General features: G+C 40.3%; 1 protein-coding gene across 6 annotated transcripts in view; it reads left to right on the top strand.

Moving 5' to 3' along the window:
* Positions 1-21,635, top strand: part of PARD3 (par-3 family cell polarity regulator) — a 567,261-nt gene that overhangs the window by 366,177 nt on the left and 179,449 nt on the right. For all 6 annotated transcript variants that reach the window (XM_083466611.1, XM_083466612.1, XM_083466608.1 and 3 more), the window contains 3 exons: positions 7,169-7,357; positions 8,721-8,891; positions 17,438-17,588. In XM_083466611.1, the coding sequence (XP_083322737.1) occupies positions 7,169-7,357; positions 8,721-8,891; positions 17,438-17,588 (511 nt within the window). The remainder of the gene's footprint in view (positions 1-7,168; positions 7,358-8,720; positions 8,892-17,437; positions 17,589-21,635) is intronic.

Raw genomic sequence — 21,635 nt, forward strand, 5'->3', positions numbered from 1 at the left:
AGTTTTCAGTAGCTGTACCCAGAAAGAAGTTAATTATGAAACTGTGAAGGAATGAGTTTGGCTGACCCCAGCAAGCATGGTGAATTGTTAGGGATGATGGGACAGTTCAGCAGCATCTGGAGAACCAGAAGTTCCCCACTCCCGACACAAACATATTTCAGGTAACCAGATCCCAATGGCCTTCAAGTAAAGCCCCAGTAATGCTCCTGAGAGCTAATGTAGCTGATAAAGAAGTGGTGTTTGAGATGCTCAGTCCCAATGAATAATCTTGCAGCCCTATTTTGTTCCAGTCAGAGTTGCTGGATCAATTTCAAAGGAAGCTCTAAGTACAACATGTTTCAATAGTTTAAATGGGAGGTTAGATATTATTATTATTATTATTATTATTATTATTATTATTAATAATAATAATAATAATAATTTTTATTTCATTATTCACCTGCTGTTTAACCTATAAATTGCTTTACTCAGTTATATTCAAATAAATGTGCAATTACAAACGCTTCATCTTTTTACCTATCTGAGTTACACTAGGCCATCAAATATTTACTCAGAATATAAGAAACAAAGTCTGCAGCTCACTGCTAGACGGAGAGGCCAATCTTTAACACGTCCTTATAACAAGACACTTGGACCATAATAACCTCAGCATGCAGGTGCAATGGTGGGGAAAACTTCACCTATTAATTTTCTGCCCAGAGAATAGTCTGAATGTGACACAGTTCCACTGCTGGTCTAGCTTTGAGCACAGCCTGGGGCCAGCTAGGTAAAAGAATAAGGTAGCAACATAACAAATAAGTCACATGAGTCCAGCTAGGGGGAAAAAAGTGAAAATCTTTTGAGTACTATACATTCTCTTTGCCTTTCTGATACAGGGTTTTGAGTACAGATTTCACAGGAAAGTTCCAAATCTCTCTGTTATTGGAAATATTTTACTACAATCTTATAACAACAACAAAATAGAACTGTTTGGAACATTAAAAAATTGGCCAAATAAGTGGGTCCTACAAAGCAAAATACCTTAAATGTCAAATGCTAGGGTAAGGAGGTACGTATTTAACATATGAGAAAAGCTATACAACAAAGATGCTAATCTGCTGGGGGTAGGGAGTTCAGAATCTACACACACAATCTTGTTTCTGCTGCCCCATTTTGGACGTCTCCTTAACCTGAGCTAAATGCACACACACATTTACTGTTGGCTTTGGTTTATTCTCCTGCTTTTATTTTTCAATTCTTTTGTAACTTCTTATCTATGTGTCCAATTTCTTTGTGTTTCCATGCAATTCATCTTTTATTTCACTTTATCATATACCCTTTATAAACAGGTGTCCTTTACTTAAAGATAGTCGCCACAACACAGTCAGCATTTTTTTCATGAGTTTGCTTAGCTTGATTTTTTTTTTTTAAAAAAAATACTAACAGCATTCAGGTCCTTCATTTCTGCTTAATTTATGCTCCTTCAGTTTATTTCCTGACTGTTACTAATTGCTGCTGTCCAAACGTGAGACCCTTATCTACAGTTTTCTATCTGGCCTTGCCTTTCCTTTCCCTTAGATGTACAATATCCTTAAGTTCTTTGATAATTTTGGTCTCTCTTCCTTCATGATTTTTCACAAATCCCTTTGGCCTGTCTTATTTTACACCTTAGGTGCTTCCTGTCAATTGAACATTCTTCTTGATTTGTTTGGAGGGAGGTAAACAACACTGGCTATTTAATGAGCATTCTGTGTGTGTAGTGAGGGTAGACAGCACTATGTGTAAGCATGTGTTATTCTGTACTTTGCATTGGCTCTTCCCATCACTTAACATAAAAGTCCAGTCTTTTGGGGAAGTGGCTATGTTGTGCAACTAGAATTATGCAATGTGATTTTGCTGTTATGTCATTGAACCCCACCTGAATATAGTGACAGTCTGGAAGCACACAACCTCGGGTTACATACACTTCAGGTTACAGACTCCGCTAACCCAGAAATAGTACCTTGGGTTAAGAACTTTGCTTCAGGATGAGAACAGAAATCGTGCTCCGGTGGCATGGTGGCAGCAGGAGGCCCCATTAGCTAAAGTGGTGCTTCAGGTTAAGAACAGTTTCAGGTTAAAAACGGACCTCCGGAATGAATTAAGTACTTAACCCGAGGTACCACTGTATATATTTTCTGATCATGTTATTTGCTTTTCTTTTAACCTGAAAAATATTCTGGTAAGATCACACTAATACCATAACTTGCATGGACTCTTTTCTGTGTGTTCCATGAATCAACTACTCATTTCACTTTCGTTTTGTTTTTCCCTTCTCCTTTTTCTTCCAACAAATGTTAACGCTGAGTGGAATGCTCTCTGTCTTCAATGTTCCTTCTCTATGTGCCTGCACACCTAGTACTGTTGCATGTTCTCCCCACACCTTTTTTTTCCCCTAAAACAACAACAGCAACAAAAATTCAAAGTGTCCATTTTCCAAGAAGGGTTTTGGGGCCAGGGTGAATCTGTGCAGCAACATATTCATTTTACTTGGAGTGTGATAAGTGACAGACAGCTGTTATTGGTTTCAGATGTACAATACTTTTAGCCTGTTGCAAGGTGGCTTTGCAATCATTTCAAGATTCTGATGGAATTTAGTTTTGGGAATGAGAGCGTTGCACATTGGGCTGCTCCATCATCATGCATCAGGACAAGAGTAAGGATGTGTTTGCTGAGCACATTGGGGCTGTGAAGCCAATACTTTCAGTCACCTGACTGGGAACCATGTGCAATTCTGCACTGAGATTACTGTAGAAACTTTTAACTTGTAATAGAAAAATCTGTTGTGTGACTCTCTCATAATGGCTTTTTAATCTTCACATTCCAAAATTTATGGCTGGTCCTTTATGTTCTATCATCAGCTAACATTTGGAAATACTAGCTGCCAGTTCTTCTTTGCAAAGCAAAGAACACAATTTTCAGTTCTCTCCCTATTAGAAATTACTGTGTCTTCACCTATTTGTCTTCCGAACTTCAGCTAGTGGAGGTGCCATATCCATTTTGGGTACATTTCTTGGCTTCTTGTTTCTATGGACAGACTTAGAATGAGAATGGATTAGGGTGGCCACTTGTACATCACAAAAAAGGAGACAAAGAAGACACAGATTTGCATAAAATATGCATATGCTAACAGGTTTATAGATACAAATTTAGAAACAATGTATATATTTTGAATACAAATACAGTACATTTCACCTTAGTGGGGAAGGTTGTGAGCAGCTGACCTGTGTGCCTGCTTAGTCAGATGCCTAGATAGGCAACTTTAAGGCCCCTGTTGCTCTCCCTTCATTTTTAAACCAGACTTTGTCTGGACAGCTCTCCAGATAGACAAACCCCATCAAGCAGAGGACTCCTCTCAAATATCTTCAAATAGAAGACTGTGTTCTTAAAGTTGGAGTTGGACACATAGGATCATAGAATGGCCTGCCTAGAAAGACATACAGGAGGCAAAGCTAGCAAGAGCTGAAAATATACCTGGGCTTCATTTCAGGTGAGCTGGGGGGGGGGGTTCCAAAATCCCTGGAAACAAATGATGGCATGTCACTTACTGTTCACCGATGCTAGGTTTGAATTTGAGGCAAAGAAGTCACCTATGTAGTTTATCACCCATTGCATTTTTATTGCAAATTACATACTTGAGCAGCTTCATTCATTCAACTGAAGTCATTTCAGGTGACCTTTTCTTCAGTACAGCAGCTCTGAACAGAGCATTGTGAAGTTGCTAATTGTTTTGGACATGGTATGCAAGAACTCATGAGGGAGTTGAGCCTTGTTGTTCAACGATTACAGCACACAAATTGACTTGGGTGTTTTATTTCTGTGGTGACGGGGACATGCAAAGCAATAAAATTCTTTCGCGGATCATCTAATCATGAAAATAATGTTGAGGTATTTTGATTGACGTGCTGAAGCTGTTAATTTGGAGCATATCAAGATCAAATGGAAGTTATTGCAATTAGTCAGTGATTGTGTTATATTTTCAGTTTCAGTTTTTAAATGCCACATTTTACATATTTTCCCTTGCATTTTAAAGCCATAATTCATGATCATGGGATTTGGGTGACACTGTTGTGTTTCACATGGTCAGTGTTTCCTTCCTTCTCAAAATAGGAGTCTGCTTTAAGTTTTGGAAGATTCTGTCTCAGTATTTTATACTGCCAGTAATTAAGTGGTGGTTTGTGCCTGTTGGGCATAACTTGTAAGGCACTAACCTAGTGCCGCCTTCAGCTACCTGGTACCATCCAGATGTTTTGGACCACAGCTGCCATACGCGCCAGCCAGCATATGCTGAAGTCCATTAAAGTAAGTTCAGCTAATACTATGTAACCTAGTGCTGCTTATTTATCCTGGAGGAGTTCTCTCAACCAGAAGTCTTCCCCAGACCTACTTCTGGAGATACGGTAATTTCTTAACTAGTGATATGAAGGACTAAACTTGGAACTTTATACCTAAAAACCATTTGCTCTCCCATTGGCTTCTGCCCCCAAATAACATTGCTGTCAGTGTAAACTATAGTGCAGCATAACATCTGCACCAGTGCTAACGCTTACCATGCTTAATTTTTAACTGCTGCTTGAAGTTAGTTTCATAACACTGCCTGAAGCTAGCCATGTTTTACATTAGCTTTGATAACAGTAGTAACTCAACTGGGATGTGAAGGATGGAGAGAATTCACATAAGGTTGGATTGTCTCAGGAAATACTCGCATCATTGGGAAATCATTGCTTACTGGCATACACAAATAGCTGATAGAAATTGCTGGGAAACTTTAGTTCTTGACCCAGGAAGTACAGCTGTTACAACTTCTATGATGTATGAATGACAAATGCACTAGCACTATGGGCACCTACTTATTGTTAATGAAGGACTTTGTGGCCAGACATGTTTTATCCAACTCACAGGATAAATGAATATTTGTTGGGAGTTCTCTGATTATACTCTTAAGTGCTGGTTCAGTTCCAAATTGAGATTAGCCCCCCCCCCCACATCATTATTCTATTCTTTAGAGATTTGCTGTTGTCATTAAGTACTGTGGATGCTGCTACTCTTAGTGTACTATTCTTCTTCTGCTCCCCAGAAAGATGTATTGGGAAATAACTGGGGAATAATAGTTAATTCTGAAGTCCTACATGTGTGGGAAACTGCAAAAGAAAAATGACTGACTGTATGAATTCAAAAAGTGCTTGGGGCATGACTCATTCAATAGCCCTAAAAGCCCACAGCAGAGTTTAAAATAGAGATATATGCAGCATTTGAAAAACATAGGAAATATAGGTTGTTAGATCTTTGAATGGCCCAGTATTGTTGTTGGCATCTGTCTGTCTTGAGACAATAGAGTGCACATCCGGAGGAGATGTCAAATCTCTGCATTAGAAGCACCAAAGTGACTTCACTGGGGCGCAAGCCTGGGCTGTGTATATGGAGGTCCTGGGCTACTCAGACAACAAGACCCCTGTCTCAGCCTTGCTGATGTGGTCCAGAGGAAAGCAGAACAATATGTTTGGCACCAGCTTAGCTGCAGGAGTTGCCAGAAAGATGTGTACAAGGAACTATTCAACTATCTTAGGACTCCACTCTGGATTTGTGTAGGGTTTACTTTATTCTCCTGAAGATATCCCACAAGGCAGCACAGGTTTATGTTCAGAGTTTTCCTTCTGCTAGATGGGCTACCTTCCCAGTCTGACAAGCCCCATTTGCCCATCACTTCCCTCTGCAGCACACGCAGAATCCTCCTTCTTGACCGTTGGATCCACTATTGGTCTAGTCTGCTCAATCTGCCAGAGCCTGTCTTTGTGTTAGGGGGAGGTCCCTAACTCACCAAGGGTTTGAGACCCAAAGGTTATCCTCACCTGGTTTAACTGGCCAGTCGAAGCTGTTCCTAGGGTGTGGCTACTGTTGTATGCAGACAGTTTCTAGGAGCCGCAGGTGAGAGCTGAGTGCAGGGTGGGGACCAAAGGTGGACAAACTACAAAGCACAACATGTCCCCCATCAGAGGTATTACCCCTCCCCTTTACAGCTTCTCTAGAAATGTACTCCTTTGTGGTCCTTAACCCCTTCATCTACTAACTAGCATGGTTATGCATGGTTGGATTTGACTGAAAAATCTCCCACAAGGCACACTACACTCAATAAATATGGGTAACATTATGAAGTCTGAATCTACACTCTGTCTCCATCTTCTAGCAGGAGACGGAGCTTCCAGTGGTTAGAGCAGCATACCTAAAGCAAATGGTTACCACAAGTGACCAAGCAAATTTATAATCACAAAATGGCAAGATATAGTTTTTAATTTTAATCTAGCAAAAACAACAACAACGTATTTTATTTCTATCTCTGAATTCTACTAAGCATCAACCACTCACTCTTTTTATGTCAGCAAGCCACCATCATTGCTATTTATTTGGAGTCAGGCAGTGTACTGTGAGCAACAAAGGTAGGAGTGTGAAAGTAGAACAGATGTGAAATGTCGAAGATTTTTTTTTTTTTTTAGTACTCACAGCTGTGCCCCATATGACTTTTCTGGCACCCAAGAGCAAAGAGGCTTACCGTTACCTGATCTCATCTGTAATGTTTTATATGACATTTCTTTGAACATTATTAATAATCCCAACTGCAAAAGAAAAATGGAGCACATGACTAATGGGTATTTATCTATTTGCCTGCTGTTTGTATCCTTCTTGCTGCTCAGAATACATAAATATTAAAATGTCATTATTTGGAAGGGCAAATGAACTTGCAACAGAAAATGTGTTGGTTTTTCATGCCGCCAATAATTATTTCCTGTTTGGAAATGGAATGGTTCAAATTTGTATTAATTCAGAAAGTATTGTATTGTATTAATTCAGACTGCACACACACATTTTTTCTCCCTTTTTCTCATTCTCTCTCTCTCTCTCTCTCTCTCTCTCTCTCTCTCACACACACACACACACACACATGCATGTGTACACATGCACAACAACTGTTACTAGGAATTATTAGGTGTTGCCAGATGCACTATTATCACAGATTTCTGCATAGAATTTCAATAGGAATGTTCACGGTATTGTAGCTCATACATGTTTAAGAAAAATTAATAGCTGTAGTTAGAAGATAATTACAAAGAAGAAATGCTTTTAAATAATGCCATGGGTAATCTTTTCCTGACAGAAAGCAGAAGAAGAAGATCTTGTCCTTACCCCTGATGGCACCAGGGAATTCCTCACCTTTGAAGTTCCCCTTAATGATTCTGGATCAGCTGGGCTTGGTGTTAGCGTGAAAGGTAACCGGTCAAAAGAGAACCACGCAGACCTGGGCATCTTTGTCAAGTCCATTATTAATGGTGGAGCAGCTTCTAAGGTAAGTGGATAAATAATTAGCATTTTTAAAGGACCTGGTAACTTTCCATTATTTATTTTCTTTAACATGTTTTCCAATTCTTTGTTGATTTTTCCTTTGAATCATAAGTATATTTCATCATTTTATATTTTATTGCTACGGAACATCTACAGTTTCCGCCTTGATCACCAATGAAACAGCAAGACACTATTAAAGAAAACAAAACATTATTTTTTTATGTGCAAAGTTCCAGACCTGCCTATTTTGAAAACTTATAAAATGTTCAACAAAACAATGGTGTGGTCAGTGGGAGATTTTGCAGCCGACCAGCCCTGCCCCTCAGCAAGTTTCCTAGGACTCCTGTGGCCCGATCAGGAGGAACATCTACAATCCTGGGTTCAGTATTCTTGGAGGTCTTCTGCCTGGCCATGCAGATTTAGCAGCACAAGCTATCTGAACCATAGAGTGGTCATTGCCTGTAGCACCCACTTAGTTACACAATAGACCTGAAAGAGGTGGGAATGAATGATATGAGTCGGACATATGGCAGCGACGTGAGTACCCTCTCCTTTTTGCCAAGACTAGAGAGACCAACAAGTGTTTTGCTCTTATACGACCACATGGTGTTGCCTTATATGGAGTTAGACCATTGGTCCTTCTGGCTCAGTATTGTCCATACTGATTGGCAGCAGCTCTCCAGAGTTTCAGACAGAAGACATCCCCAAGCCTACCTGGAGATGCCAAGGATTGAACTTGGATCCTCCTGCATCCAAAGCAGATGCTCACAGCCCTTCCTCACATGAATTGCATTTGCTTTCAAACCATGGAAGAAACCAAATTGGAAAAGAAGTCCATAGTGAGGCCTGGGAGAAAGCTCTTTTTCTGCCTTTTCTGGCCCCAGGGACAGAGGAGCCAAAAGTGATGACATACTCCTTGGACTCTGTTATAGATGGGATTATTCACATATAAATGCACGATGCCACCATCTCATAAGAATATTGAATGTTGTAAGATGAGAGGAAGGTCCCAATGTTCAGCGGAGCTATGTTAACAATGCTGTATAATTTTATTGTAACTAGTATGGCTTGGGGATTACTTTCAGGGGCTCAGGGAGGAAAGACGGGAACAACTCTTAAAAGCACATTTCACTTAGTATGCTGTTTACATAAACAGATTATGATATGTATATCATAATGATATGTATATAAACAGATTATTATATGTATATAATTGGGAGCGATATGTCTGTAGTGATTTCTTCAAAAGTCATTATAGTTGTGTTCGCTTAACCATAAACCCTCAGGATTAAGATTTTTCTTCCTAGCTAAAAGATGCCGGAAAGGTCCTTTATTTTTTCCTAACGTGAACATTATTCCCTTGCCAGGATGGAAGACTCCGAGTGAATGATCAGCTAATAGCAGTAAATGGAGAATCGTTATTGGGCAAAACGAACCAAGATGCCATGGAAACCCTGCGAAGGTCCATGTCCACAGAGGGAAACAAGCGTGGAATGATTCAGCTCATTGTGGCAAGGCGAATAAGCAAGTGCAATGAGGTACGAGCTGTGTGCCTTTTATCACCGATAAGATTTTGTTTCATAGGGGAAATTATACGATGGGAGGAAACATGGAAAACCCCATTCTTAGAAGTATAATTATCTGATTATAGTATAATATGCCATGATATAATTGCACTCCAGTATCTGTAAGTAATTGGGATCATGATGGCATAGAAACAAATAAAATAAATTTGGTCATGTTTCACAGGGACCTTTTCTTCACACATACCCCAATGTAATTAATATGATAACTATTGAAATCTGTATAGCTTCAATAGCACTTGTATTATACCAGCTACTCTGGCTTCCAGTATGTTTCTCGGTCTAACTGAAAGTGCTGGTTTTTAACCTTTAAAGTCCTAACCAGTCTGAGCCCAAGTAATCCGACAGGCCACCTACTGCTGAACCATCCCACCCACACTCTGAAATCCCAGTTGGAGGCCCTCTCAGTGTGTCTATCTCCTAGGTCTGGGAAGTGGGGTATCGTGGGAGAGAGGGCCTTTTCCTCAGAGCCTTTGGAACTCTTTCCCAGTAGAGCTTCAACAGGCAGATACACTTCAGGCCTTTTGGGAAAGACTCATTTCCTTTAATTGGCCTTTGCGCTAGCTGGATGGAGGTTGGAATATTATGTTGTTTCTATTGTGAATCTCATTTATCTCACTTTTTGTAATTTTTTTAAAAAGGGGTTTTTTAAGGTTATATTTCTGTAAGCCACTTTGCCTTGTTTTTTTAAAAAAATAAATTTTTATTAAGTTTTACACAAATATCGCCAATCAAACAATTTCCCAAATAACATATTTTCATCTTTTGGACTTCCCTCAGCTTCTCTGACGATCATCCGTATTTAAATTTTTATCTACGCAAATCCTTTGGTTCTTTTATCCTTTTCAAGGGGGGCTTAAATACCTATTTTGATACATCCCATTTATTTGATGCATTGAGTTGAAAATGCATCAGAAAATTTGAAGAGGTGCAAAATATCAAGGCTGTAACGCCATCCTGTATTCTTGAGAACTTTTTCAATCGTCGTTTTTTTGAGCAGAACTGTGTTTTTGCTTTTCCATGCAACTGACATGTACTCCAAATAGGCTCCTTGGTAAACACTGAGTAAAAAACATTATATAAAGACATGTGTAGTTATAAAAAGCAAATGAAGCTGTTGGTTTATGAGGGAAAATCCAAATTCCACACCCTACCAATACCATTTGGACCAACCAAATGGTGCAGAACAGGGAAAAAAGCTTTTGAGTTCTCCAGAACTATTAATCAGGCTGGATCTTAAGCCATGGAGTCACAGTCTTTAGTTGTAGCATGGAAGGAACTAGCAGACTTCTTTACATTATGTTTCACTAGGTGCTGTTCAGCTTTCAAGTTTCAACTGGGTCTGCCCCTAGGATCTCTGGGGCAAAGAAGCATAGATAAAGTGCATATACATACATTTGCATACATATAATTAAATGCTCTGGCACTGCAAAACCCTGAATCTGGCACTTTCTTGTTAAGACTGGGTGCAATCCAGCCAAAATTCAGAACCTGGTGTGTGTGTTTGCATTATTGTACACCCTCAGGATAAAAACTTACGCATATACACTATTGTACTGTTAGAGCTCAGGAAAATAAGCATAAATACAGATTTAATGTCACATACTCTAGAAAACATGTAGCTGGCAGGTTGTTGCTCAGCTTCCACTTATTCCAGTGCATGGCCTCAATAAAGCATGTTTTAAACAAGTGTGTTGAACTTTGGCCCAGGCAAACAAGGTAGACGCCAGAAAGTCTCAGGGCCTATAAATAAAATGTGTAGCAGAGTTAAGCACATTGAGAAATAGCCTTGTGTATCACTGCACAAGCTGCCTTCTGTTAGAGCTTAATATTAGGGGATAGACAATGTCTGCCTTGCTTTTCTCCAAGCTTTTGTCTGGGAAAATTAAAATATGTTTCCCTTTCAGAAGTGGTTGCATAAATCCCCCAGATCTCTGTTGTTGAAATGGCTACCTCTGCTGTTCAGCATGTCACTGGTTTGTGTTAGGGCTGGAAAACAGTATTGGTTGGGAAGCTTATCAAGGCATCACAGCTATAACACAATGTGAAAGGTTATGTTCAACTTGTTCACCCTCATAATTGTTTTCTACATCCGATTCCAAAGATTTATAACTTTGTAAGTCTACATTTGAATCATGAGGGATGTTCAGAGAGGTGTTGCCGGAGGTGGAATTTTGATTGGAGAAATCATTGTAGCTGGTAATAAGTTGAAAAATTCCCTTTTCTGTTTTTAACCCAGAGGCCACTTTTTTCTTTGGCTGTTAGAATAATGATAGTACTTCAGACTAATGTGTTCTGGGATTTAAATTGGAGTTTTGTACATTGTCTTGTAATAAAAAAGAAGGTAAAATGTGACTCTTAGCATATTGGGCCACAGAGATTGTATTCATTTTAAATACTCCTAAATTGCCAGACTTCTTCTTCTTTTAAAAAAAGGTTTTTAAGAGCAGTACAAGCCTTTCACTGGCATCGTATTTTAGACCTCAGTGGCCACTGAAAGACTGGGCTCTACTTCAGTTGACCTGAATTTTATTTTTTATTTTTTTTACAATTATTTGAGTGAAACAGTAAAAAAGTTTAATTAAAGGGTAATGTGTGTGTGCGTGTGTGTGTGCGTACTCGCATGTGTGTGTGCGTATGGCCATGCTTCTTGTGAAAGGGTACAGGGTCTTCAAATTTGGCAGACCTGCTTCTCTTTCTCTTCGGTTTTTGAGTGTCTGTTCTAAATCCTCCAAAACCAAACATTCCCTGCTTCCCAATGTTCATTACCTACCTTCATGACAACCCTAGACAGATGACAATTAAAATAATGATGGGAGGAAAACTTAATGTTACCACGTACTGTTTTGGCATCACTTTTTTTAGATGGTCTTTCCCCCCTACTTTATTAATACACCACCTGGCAATTATATTGTTGAAATGCCAGTGGTCATTTAACTGTCCCTTTATCATTTGTTAGATAAGGACTGAAAAGGTTCTGGTTAGAGCAGGTAGTATTTATCAAGTACCTAGTATTTATCGAGCAGCTTGTTCTTATCTAGATGATGAAGAACCATGTGGCAAAGTCCCATTTCTTATTTAAAACATGGCTCTGTCTGCATAAGGACAAAAGTGCCTGTTTTCGTGTGGGCTGCTTTCCTGCTCATGACTGATTTGTGCAATAACATTACAGCTTCTGACCAGCGACTAAGAGTGACGCTGTGATAAACTTTTGTTTTTTTGCCAGATGTCCTTCTATTCTTGAAAGAGATTAGGGAACAATGGACACCCTTTTTTATTTTAACTCAGCCCAACCCCCACCTGTTTTGACTGTAGACACATGTATGACATTAAGAAAATAACTGCTGAATAACTTATGGACTGTAAGGAAGGAGTGCATGCTTAAAAGTGCCATAAAATTTTTTATAAATTCAGTTAAAAGTTGAGCACTGAAGGTTGTTGTTGCTGTTGTTGTTGTTTTGGAAGTATCTTAAAAATCCCAAGAGGGCTGTCTGGAATGATGCTAGGGTTAAGCAGGTGGGTAATCACTGGCTGGTGGACTAGATGGGCCTTTGGTCTGACTCCTTGGGCAAGACTCTTCTCATGTTCTCCCATCTCAATATTTCTGTCTGCATGGGGAACAGGGAACATTTCAGGAGATGGTGTATATTCCGCAGCCCCGTTTGTCTCTGCTACATGAAACAGACCTCAAAGCAAAGTTCAGGAGCCACTAGATCACCTTGTCCCCATCCCCCCCCCCTTCCTGCCTAAGCTACTCCCTCGGTTTGTAATTAGCATGCATAAGCCTTGACTAATAGGGAAGTCTGTCCTACTTGAAGCAGATGTCCTCACTAGTAGAGGAAGTTGTGTCATGGGTGTTTGGAGAGATGGTTGCTTAGGCTGGAGCCTTGCCTTGCCTGAGAGATTCTTTCCCATCATGAGCAGCTATCCACCACATACGATGCCGGGGTAGATAAATAACATGAAGCCAATGTTTTCATACATATCTCAGTAATACTTGCAATAATCCATGCAAGATTCGATTTAAATATATTGTTACAAAAGTTGCCCACCATACCCAGTCTCTGCCAAGCAGTAGCAAGATTCCAGGGTTATGTTTCTGTTGGGAATCAAGTTCTTAATAAATATGGTTTATCCCACACATATTTGCACCAGAAGCTTTCAATGCAGGAAGTGCACAGTTTATAGCATTCACATCTCAAAAGGGGCTTGTTCCTCACAGCAGTGCAGCTTTGGATTTCACTACTGTACATCTCTGTGTGTCTGTCCCAGCCTGCCTTCAGCTAGCCCACCAAGATGGTCTGCCCTTCAGCCCCTGCATGGAGTTCTACCTATTTCCTGCTTTTCTTTCCCAGAACCCCCTTGCCAGGCAACTCCCCCCTTCTGTCTATTCACCCCGCTCCTACCTGCTATTCCAAGCCTAGTTTTAAAAGATGACCATTTTCCTGTAACCTATGCCATCTCTCAGCATAACATTGGCAACCTCCTTTGACACAGTCCCAAGGATTTCCCTGTGATGGGCCATCAACGCTTTTTGTCATGCTTAACAGCTTCTTCTGTCCTGGCCTGGAAAGAGAGCTTAGCCTGTATTTTTTGCAGTGCCTTGCATCTTCCCTTCAATGGCTCCCACCACCTTACTAATATCTAACATTCACTAATTCTAGCAGTTATGGGTGCCCTTGCACCCCTAAACTCAAATCTGTAACATCATTATCATCATGTTTCGGAGGTGTGTGGAAAGGTGAGATGGTTCTTCGGTGTGCTGAGATTTGAACTGGAGACATTGGACTCATAGCTCATGCCATTAACCACTGTGAACACAAAGTAAGGTCTGGTGGTCTGAGGCCCAGGCATAAAGTTGTCCAAGTAGATAAAGCAGCCTGGGCTCTCCCACATGTTCTGGACTACAACTCCCATCAGTCCCAGCCAGTGCTTGGGCAAAGGCTGAGATAAATGACAGAATAGACCTTGGTTCTGCACCTTTCCCACCCCTTTCTGTTCTCTTCCTGTCAGCAAAACTCGCCCTTGCTTTGATACATTTTCTTTATGCAAACCTTCTTGCAGAAGAACCAACAAAAGTGTTTTTAAAAGGGCTTTTTGTGGAATCTTCTCCTCCCCTTTTACAAAAAAACTTTTGTTGGGTTGTTGTTGTTTTTTTGCAAGTTTATAAAAGGCATTGTATCTTTACTTAAATATTTGTGTGGCTGACTGTTGATGTCTTGATTTAAATCTGGCTTTTGATATGCTAATTTGTCACTGAATAAAGTCTTTTTCCCATGAAAGTGGTAAGACATGCCAGCACTCTTTTCAGAGTGCAGCCATTAAGCAACAGTGCTGTTGTTTACCCCTCTCTGTAAGCTGCTGCTTACCAGTTCACCTGGAGCGAATGCCTATTCCTCTCTCTAGGTTCCGAAGCTGCCTCTTTCTCTGTGCCTCTTTTTGAAAAGAATAGAGGGGGGAAATCTACTCAGAGCTCGATAGTGTCTAGATATGCATTGTCCCTTGAGAAATGGTTATATTATGTGGTTCAATAAAGAACTAGACATTTGTTATATAAACTTGAAGATACAGTCCTATCTCCCTGGGAAAATAAGTCATGTTAGTCATTTAGGGTAATTTTCACCCTTTGTTTGAAGAAAGTTAAAACAAAGTACAGTTCATTTGTGCGAATACACTTGGCATGCAACTTTCAGTCCCTGGATAGTATCTCTTTCTCTTTCCTTTTTAATAGCATTTCAGAATTTTAACATTTTTATTCTTCTTAAATTTGCCTTTGATTCCTTTACATCAGAGGCTTTGAATATTGTTTAATTTACTTTTCAGTGGAACTGTCAGTAGTAATCTGCAATTTTAGGAGGGGGGGACCTGAATAAAACAAATCCTCGATTCACAATTTAAACCTTATTGAGCCTAATTCACTTGCATGGCAAGTTTATTATTCTCCTGCAGCCTGACGTGCCTCCAATGGTAATTGTGTTGACCCTTCTATGCAGTAAATCTCCCTAGTGCTGATCAAACTGGGAAAGATAAGGCTACAATTCAGAACTTCATTAAATATCTCATTTATATTAAAAAGACGATAGCTTTGAACAGAAATAATACTTTATACAGTCTCTCCTCTGATTATGCTTCACCCACTTTGAAGTACTGCAAGTTTTACAAATCCCTCCTGTATCCATCATACTGGTACTATGGGATCCCCTAAATAACATGACACAATGCCTTTGGGTCGATTGCAGAGATCTATCCTGTAAATACCACATGCACAAGGTCAGACCTTTGTAGTTCACATTAATTAGAAGTTGCTACCCCTTGAGTCCAGTCTCACTCACTGAAGCGGATTAGAATTCCAACTTTGTCTATTAGCATGCATAGAAATAGTGGGAACCGACCATCTTGATTTTACCACCCGTGGCTGTTTAGGTGAATAGAGGATCTTGAGGAGGGATAATTAATCTGTATTTAATATCCTTAAGTATGTGGTGAAACATTGTGAGTTAAGAATGCTTGCTAAAATTCCTTTTCCAGAGAAAAACTAAATCAAAGCATCTAATAGTAGATAAAAATTGCTTACAACAGACAAATGATCAAGATGTCAGTGAAGTACCACTAAAACAGATCAAAGAGAGCAGCTCCAAAAACACTTTGGAAGAAGGTGCCTTCCCCCTTTCCCCGCTCCTGTCATAGCAGCAAGTGGGAGCCAGGAAGAACAACCCAGGCAGCTTCCCCTTAGGGATTCCGCAAACAAGAAGGTCTTAGAGAGGCAGGAGCATGAAAATAAAGAAGGGCCCAGCCAGACATTCCACAGTGTGGGTGCCACAACTGAGAAGGATCCATTCCTTATGTGGCGTATCTCAGTCAGTGGGGGAACCCAAGCGGGATCTTTAAGGGCTGTCAGTAGAGCCCATTATTTGCAGAGAGTCCTGGGTTTAATCTCCACCATTTCCTTCCTGTAACTTTGGAGAGCCGCTGCCTGGCAGTAGGTAGCTATTGGGGCAAGGTAGCTTCCTATGTTGATTGGGTTCAAGGAAGATGTGGTCCTTCAAGTAAATTGATCCCAAACTTCTCAGGACTTTAAAGGTAAGAACCAGCACCTTGAATCAAGCATGAAAATGAACAGGTAGCCAATTACAATTACTAAGGGCCAGAGTAATAGTCAAAACCAGGGTAATATGTTCTATTCCCAGAAAAAAATTTGGTGCCAGCATTTTGAAGCAAGGTTTCTGGATGCTTTGTAAGAGTAGCCCCACATTGAGCATATCCAGGGCTTTTTTTCCAGCCAGAACTCACTGGAACTCAGTTCAGGCATCTCTCAGGTGCCATTATAAGAGAACAAGGGTGAATTCTGGCACCTTTTCCCCCTAGAAAGATAGCACTAAACATAAATAACACTGGCCAGGTCCACATTTGCAATGGTTAATGGATAGCTTGCGTTGTGTCACCAAGTAGTACAAATGAGTTAGAATTAAAATATTGGTTAAGAGATCTAAAATCTTACCTCTGCACTGGCCCTTTGTGTGTGGCATATGTAGGCAGCCGAAAAGGGAAAACAGAGGGAGAAGCCACTTTATCGCCTTCCTTTTGCTACATGATACCAAGCATAAATATCTCTCTCCTTCTTACAACTTCTGACTCTTCATAGCATGCTGATTTGTGGCACCCTGCTGGGTGCAAGGGCCTTTGAAAGCCACTACTGTGCCTGCAGGGGGTTTGAAAAAGTGGGACAAAATTCATGTGTAGTGAAGCTGATGAGATTTTGCCTAGACCCTGAAAAGATGAAGCCTCTTACCCTTAGGGTCAGAAGCTCTTGAGTGCATATGCAGAACCTGTCTTCCCGCTACCACCAAATGCAAGCGATGTTCCTAATTGCAATCTGTGCAAAAATAATGTTAATTCCAGATCAGAGTTCAGTTCTAAATATGCAGGTTATTTATTTGTGTATATTCATATTTATGGCTTTGGGCTTTCTGGGTTGAGTGGGGTTGGGGAAACTGTGTAATGACTGCATATGAAAGCAAATGGTTCCAATTTTAGAATGTGGTTAGAAATCACATACCAAATGGAGTTTTGTTTTTTTGTGAAATCCTTTTTTATTTTGTTTCTGCACCTCTCCACAACTACTCTGATGGTTCCTGTCCTGACAAGCTGTCAGTCTGCGAAAGAGGTCCAGGCCATCTGCCAGATAATTTTGAAACATACGAGGTTGCTTGCTTGCTCAAGGATATGTGCAGTACAGATAAACCAAAACATGGTGCTTTGTCTTTGCATGTTTCCTGCTGAAAAGGGATGGAGTCTGACAAGGCTCCATAGGAGGTACAGTGTGAAGTGGCACAGAAAGTTGGTCATTAAGCAACACTGTCATTGCAAATTATTGTGGTCCAGGGTGAAGAGTTCTAGCTCATTTGGTGCCCAGCCAGGACCAGGCCTAGAGCAAGTTGTTATTGTTCTCCCATGCTGTTAAATGGACCTTCAGCACTGTTATTTCTCCCCTTTCCATACAGTTGGAATCACCTGGGAGTCCACCAGGGCCAGAACTGCCTATTGAAACAATACTGGATGACAGGGAGCGTAGGATTTCCCATTCACTGTACAGCGGGATAGAGGGCCTCAGCGAATCGCCCACCAGGAATGCTGCCCTGAGTAGGATAATGGGTAAGTCAAGCAGACTTGGCTAATTATGTCTTGGGGATCATCTATTTTTCTTAGGTTTACAAAGAGGTGGTTGATGCATTATGTATGTGGACAGCATGGAGCTTGAAAATTATAGTGACCAATTTATGCCTTTCCCCTTTCTCCCAAGTTCGACATACAGGCTTCTTAATGCGAGTCAATAAATTGATATAATAAGTCTCGGATCACAGAGCAGGTGGCAGCCACAGGAACATTTTAAAACGTTTTACTCTGTCTGAGGTGGAGAGACATGCTTTATGCCAGTCTATGAGGGCCTGCCTAGTGCAGCTTCATTAAATGTAAAGTCAATGAATGTTATGATTAAGGATGTATCAGTTAAGTTTCCGCATTGATTTTACCTCCTATTTAAGTTCCCGCACAGAAACCAGATAAGCTCATGTGAACCTTATCCAATTTGTGCTTAGTATGACGTTTGTTTGGGGACCTTTTTACTTTTCTGCTTTACATGCCCTAGGTTTAATTTTATGCATCCTTTGTTTGAATTCAGTAGTCAACTCTCTTCAGGGCCCCCAGTGGATAATGAGGTTATTAGTACTTGCTCTGTAGCAAGTCATCCCACCCCCCTAACAGATTCAGTTAATAAAGACTTACTTTGTCACAGGATTGGCTGGGTTTTCCAAGAAGCTCAGACTGAGATTTAGTTTATTCAGATTTTAAACCATTTCAAAATGTTTAAAAACATGTAACGCCTGCCATGTTGAAATACATTTTTTGGTAGATTCATCTGCAGCTCTGAAACTGAAACATAGATGTTAAAATGTCATTTTTCATGCATTGACAGAGTTGTTATGGGCATCCATAGATTGATTTTGGAAATCCTTTTTTGAGTGCCCACAGCAGTGGTGTATCTATTTCTAATTTCATTGTTTAACTTTAGAAAATGAATTCCCTTTTCAAATTGAAGTGCCATAGGAGTCCCACTGGTATGAAGGTTAAATAGATTAAATGGTTAGTATGCACAAGAAGTGTAAGTGAGCTCTTCCCACTTACATATTTGCAGGCTTCATTCCTGCACTCTGAATCACATGCATATATAACTTCAAGCAAATAAACAAGAAGCCAAAGTGCAGGATCTTATTTTGGATTTTAATACTGCCATGTTTCCCTTTTGCTTATCCTGTCTCCTCCCATGGGGTAAAGGCAGCAGGGATATGGGCTAACCTTCATTCCTTCTTAAAGCCATATGAAATGTGCCATTAGTTTTCTGTGGATGAATTCAGTGTTTCTTAATCACTTTCTCACATGGAATGTATTCATTAGCAACATGCCAAATGGAGAAGACGCTTCTTAAAAGTGCTTGAGTTTATTAAGGCCTGGCAAGTTTTAAAAATACAAATTTCCTTCTTTGTGGCCAATCTGAAAGACTAAGCTTCTCTAGGGCATTTTTGAATCAATTTCCCAGTGTATTTATTAGAGCAACTGATTATGGTGACGTGAGGGGTGCAGGGAGAGATCTGTATTTTTATTTACACACACACACAACTTTATTGCGGTCCATAGACCCAAAATACACAGTACATTTTTTAAATTTACATTGTCACTGTTGTTTTAATTTCATTTTTATATTATTCCTTTGTATTTATGGATTCATATTTGTACAGTGGTACCTCAGGTTACATACGCTTCAGGTTACAGACTCCGCTAACCCAGAAATAGTGCTTCAGGTTAAGAACTTTGCTTCAGGATGAGAACAGAAATCGTGCTGCGGCGGCAGCAGGAGGCCCCATTAGCTAAAGTGATGCTTCAGGTTAAGAACAGTTTCAGGTTAAGTACGGACCTCCGGAACGAATTAAGTACTTAACCTGAGGTACCACTGTACTTACCTTCACACTGATTTGAAGCCACTTTGTGTCCTTCCTAAAAGAGGCTCCTGAGAGGCCGGAGGGACATTGCTGGAACAACTTTTGGGTTGGGGCAACTGGTTAAAATGTTTTAAAATGTTTTAAACATTCTAATTTCGGTTCCTCTGTTTTGTTTTGGTTGGGTTGATGTTGATTTATTGATTTGTTTGTTGCTTGTATAGAATATTTTGTTTTGTAATATTTGATGCTTTGTTGTGTTTTTATATATGTTGTAAGCAACCCAGAAAACTCAGCAAGATGGGCGGGATATAAATTTTTTAAAAATATTATTATTATCTCCCAAGTTTTAAACTGTCAGGGCTTTTTAGGAAAACATTGGGGCCTAGGGAAGACAGGGGCCCTCTAGCTTTATATCCCACTGGTGTTATTTATGGCATGCAAGGAAACAGATATAGGGTTCTCAAGTACTCTTCAATCCAGACTCCAAACAAGAGTCAAGATTGATGTATCATGTCTTCAGGTAAGAACTTGGAAGCATAGAATTCTAGGCTTATTCATGGAATCCCTGTATCAGTCTCTTCCTCTGCATGGAGCTCCAGATGCAAGTAAAATAGCTTGTAGCAGTTTCCTGCCTCGGATGCTTTTGTTCTCACATCACAAGCAGCAAGCCAGCCTGTTGCTAGGTGAACAGGGAAATTACATCAGGGCAAGGCTGAGAAGTCTTGTGGCTGCGTCCTTTTTCCATTCAAAGTTGCTTGCTCCCTACCTGCTAGTTTGCTGGTGGTACCACTGTTGTAAACCTGCTTGGAGAAATTCTTGGGTGTATAGTGTGGGCCCAGAGCATCCCTAAAACTAATTTGTTGATGCGATTTCTAACCTGCCCTTCACCATAAATGCTCAGGGCAGGGTTATAACAATATTACATGTCTTGATGTTATAGCCCTAAAGCATGGCTAGAGAACCTGTGACTCTCATGATGTTGCTGGAGTGCAACTCGCCTCATTGCTGACATTTGATCATAGTGATGGGAGCTGATGGGAGCTGGAATCCAACAGCATCTGGAGGGCCACATGTTCCTTTTCTTTCCCCCAAGTCCTACATTTAGACTTTGCCTCAAGATGGAAAATATAGGCTGGATTGGATTAAGGTGCTGCAGGTGTCAGATTGAACATAGGATTATGGGACAATACAATGTACATTTTATTTTGTTAAAAATTCTGGAACAAAGAACCTACAAACCTGCCTTATGCTTAGTCAGATCCTTGGTCCATATGTCTCAGTATTGCCCTCACAGTTTGGGCAGTGGTTCTGCAGGATTTCAGACCAGGATATGTCTGGGATTGAACATGGGGCCTTCTGCTAACAAAGGAGATGTTCTAGCACTAAGCCTTTCCCCAAGAAGCAATGGCCGAGTCACATTGTTTGAAGCATAACACCTAGCAGTTGCCCACATCTGCATCAAACCTTAAGTGGAACACATAGATTCACGGTTAGAGATGTGGGCACCTCAGATATGATATCTCCATGTTTTCCTGGGCTGCTACACTATAGTCCTGAAAGAGGACTATATCTGAGTGTCCCTGATTTTTATTTTATTTTATTTTTTGATGGAGGGAACCTTGGAGTTTGCTTTGTTCCTTGGAATCCTCCTAGCAGCTTTGTGAACAAATATGCCTTACCTATCTGAAGGCTCTGAGCAGTGGTAATCAATGTGAACGACCATGGTTGGTCCTTGTTCTATTATTGGAAGGATTTATGCCTTCATGGGGGGGGGCGGGAATTATTCCTCCTCCCTTCATGCATGTTCCACATCCTCCCCCAAGTTACTCTGACGGGCTTGAGGGGAAACAATGAAAACTGGGGAAGGGGACATCCGAGAGGGGAGAAAGTTCTGTTCTGGAAGCATAAATCCTTTCATCAATGGAACAAGTTACTTAGCACAACGTTGGATGCAATCTCATAAATTATTTAACAGATTGGCATGATGCTTCATAGGCTTTACAGGTATAACATAATCCTAGAACATTTCCTTGCACAATAATGAAGGAGTGCTACCTAAGCTGTAACCGTAGAATGATTTCTTCTCTGTAGCAATCCCTCTGATGTTTTCAGAAAGTAAGGATTTCCCCCTAATTATAGAATTCCTTGCTGGATTTGTGTTTCATACTCCTACATTAATAAGTACTTTAAAAAAAAAAAAAAGCCC

The sequence above is a fragment of the Podarcis liolepis genome, assembly GCF_965112155.1.
Source record: "Podarcis liolepis genome assembly, chromosome: 12".
NCBI lineage: Eukaryota > Metazoa > Chordata > Lepidosauria > Squamata > Lacertidae > Podarcis > Podarcis liolepis.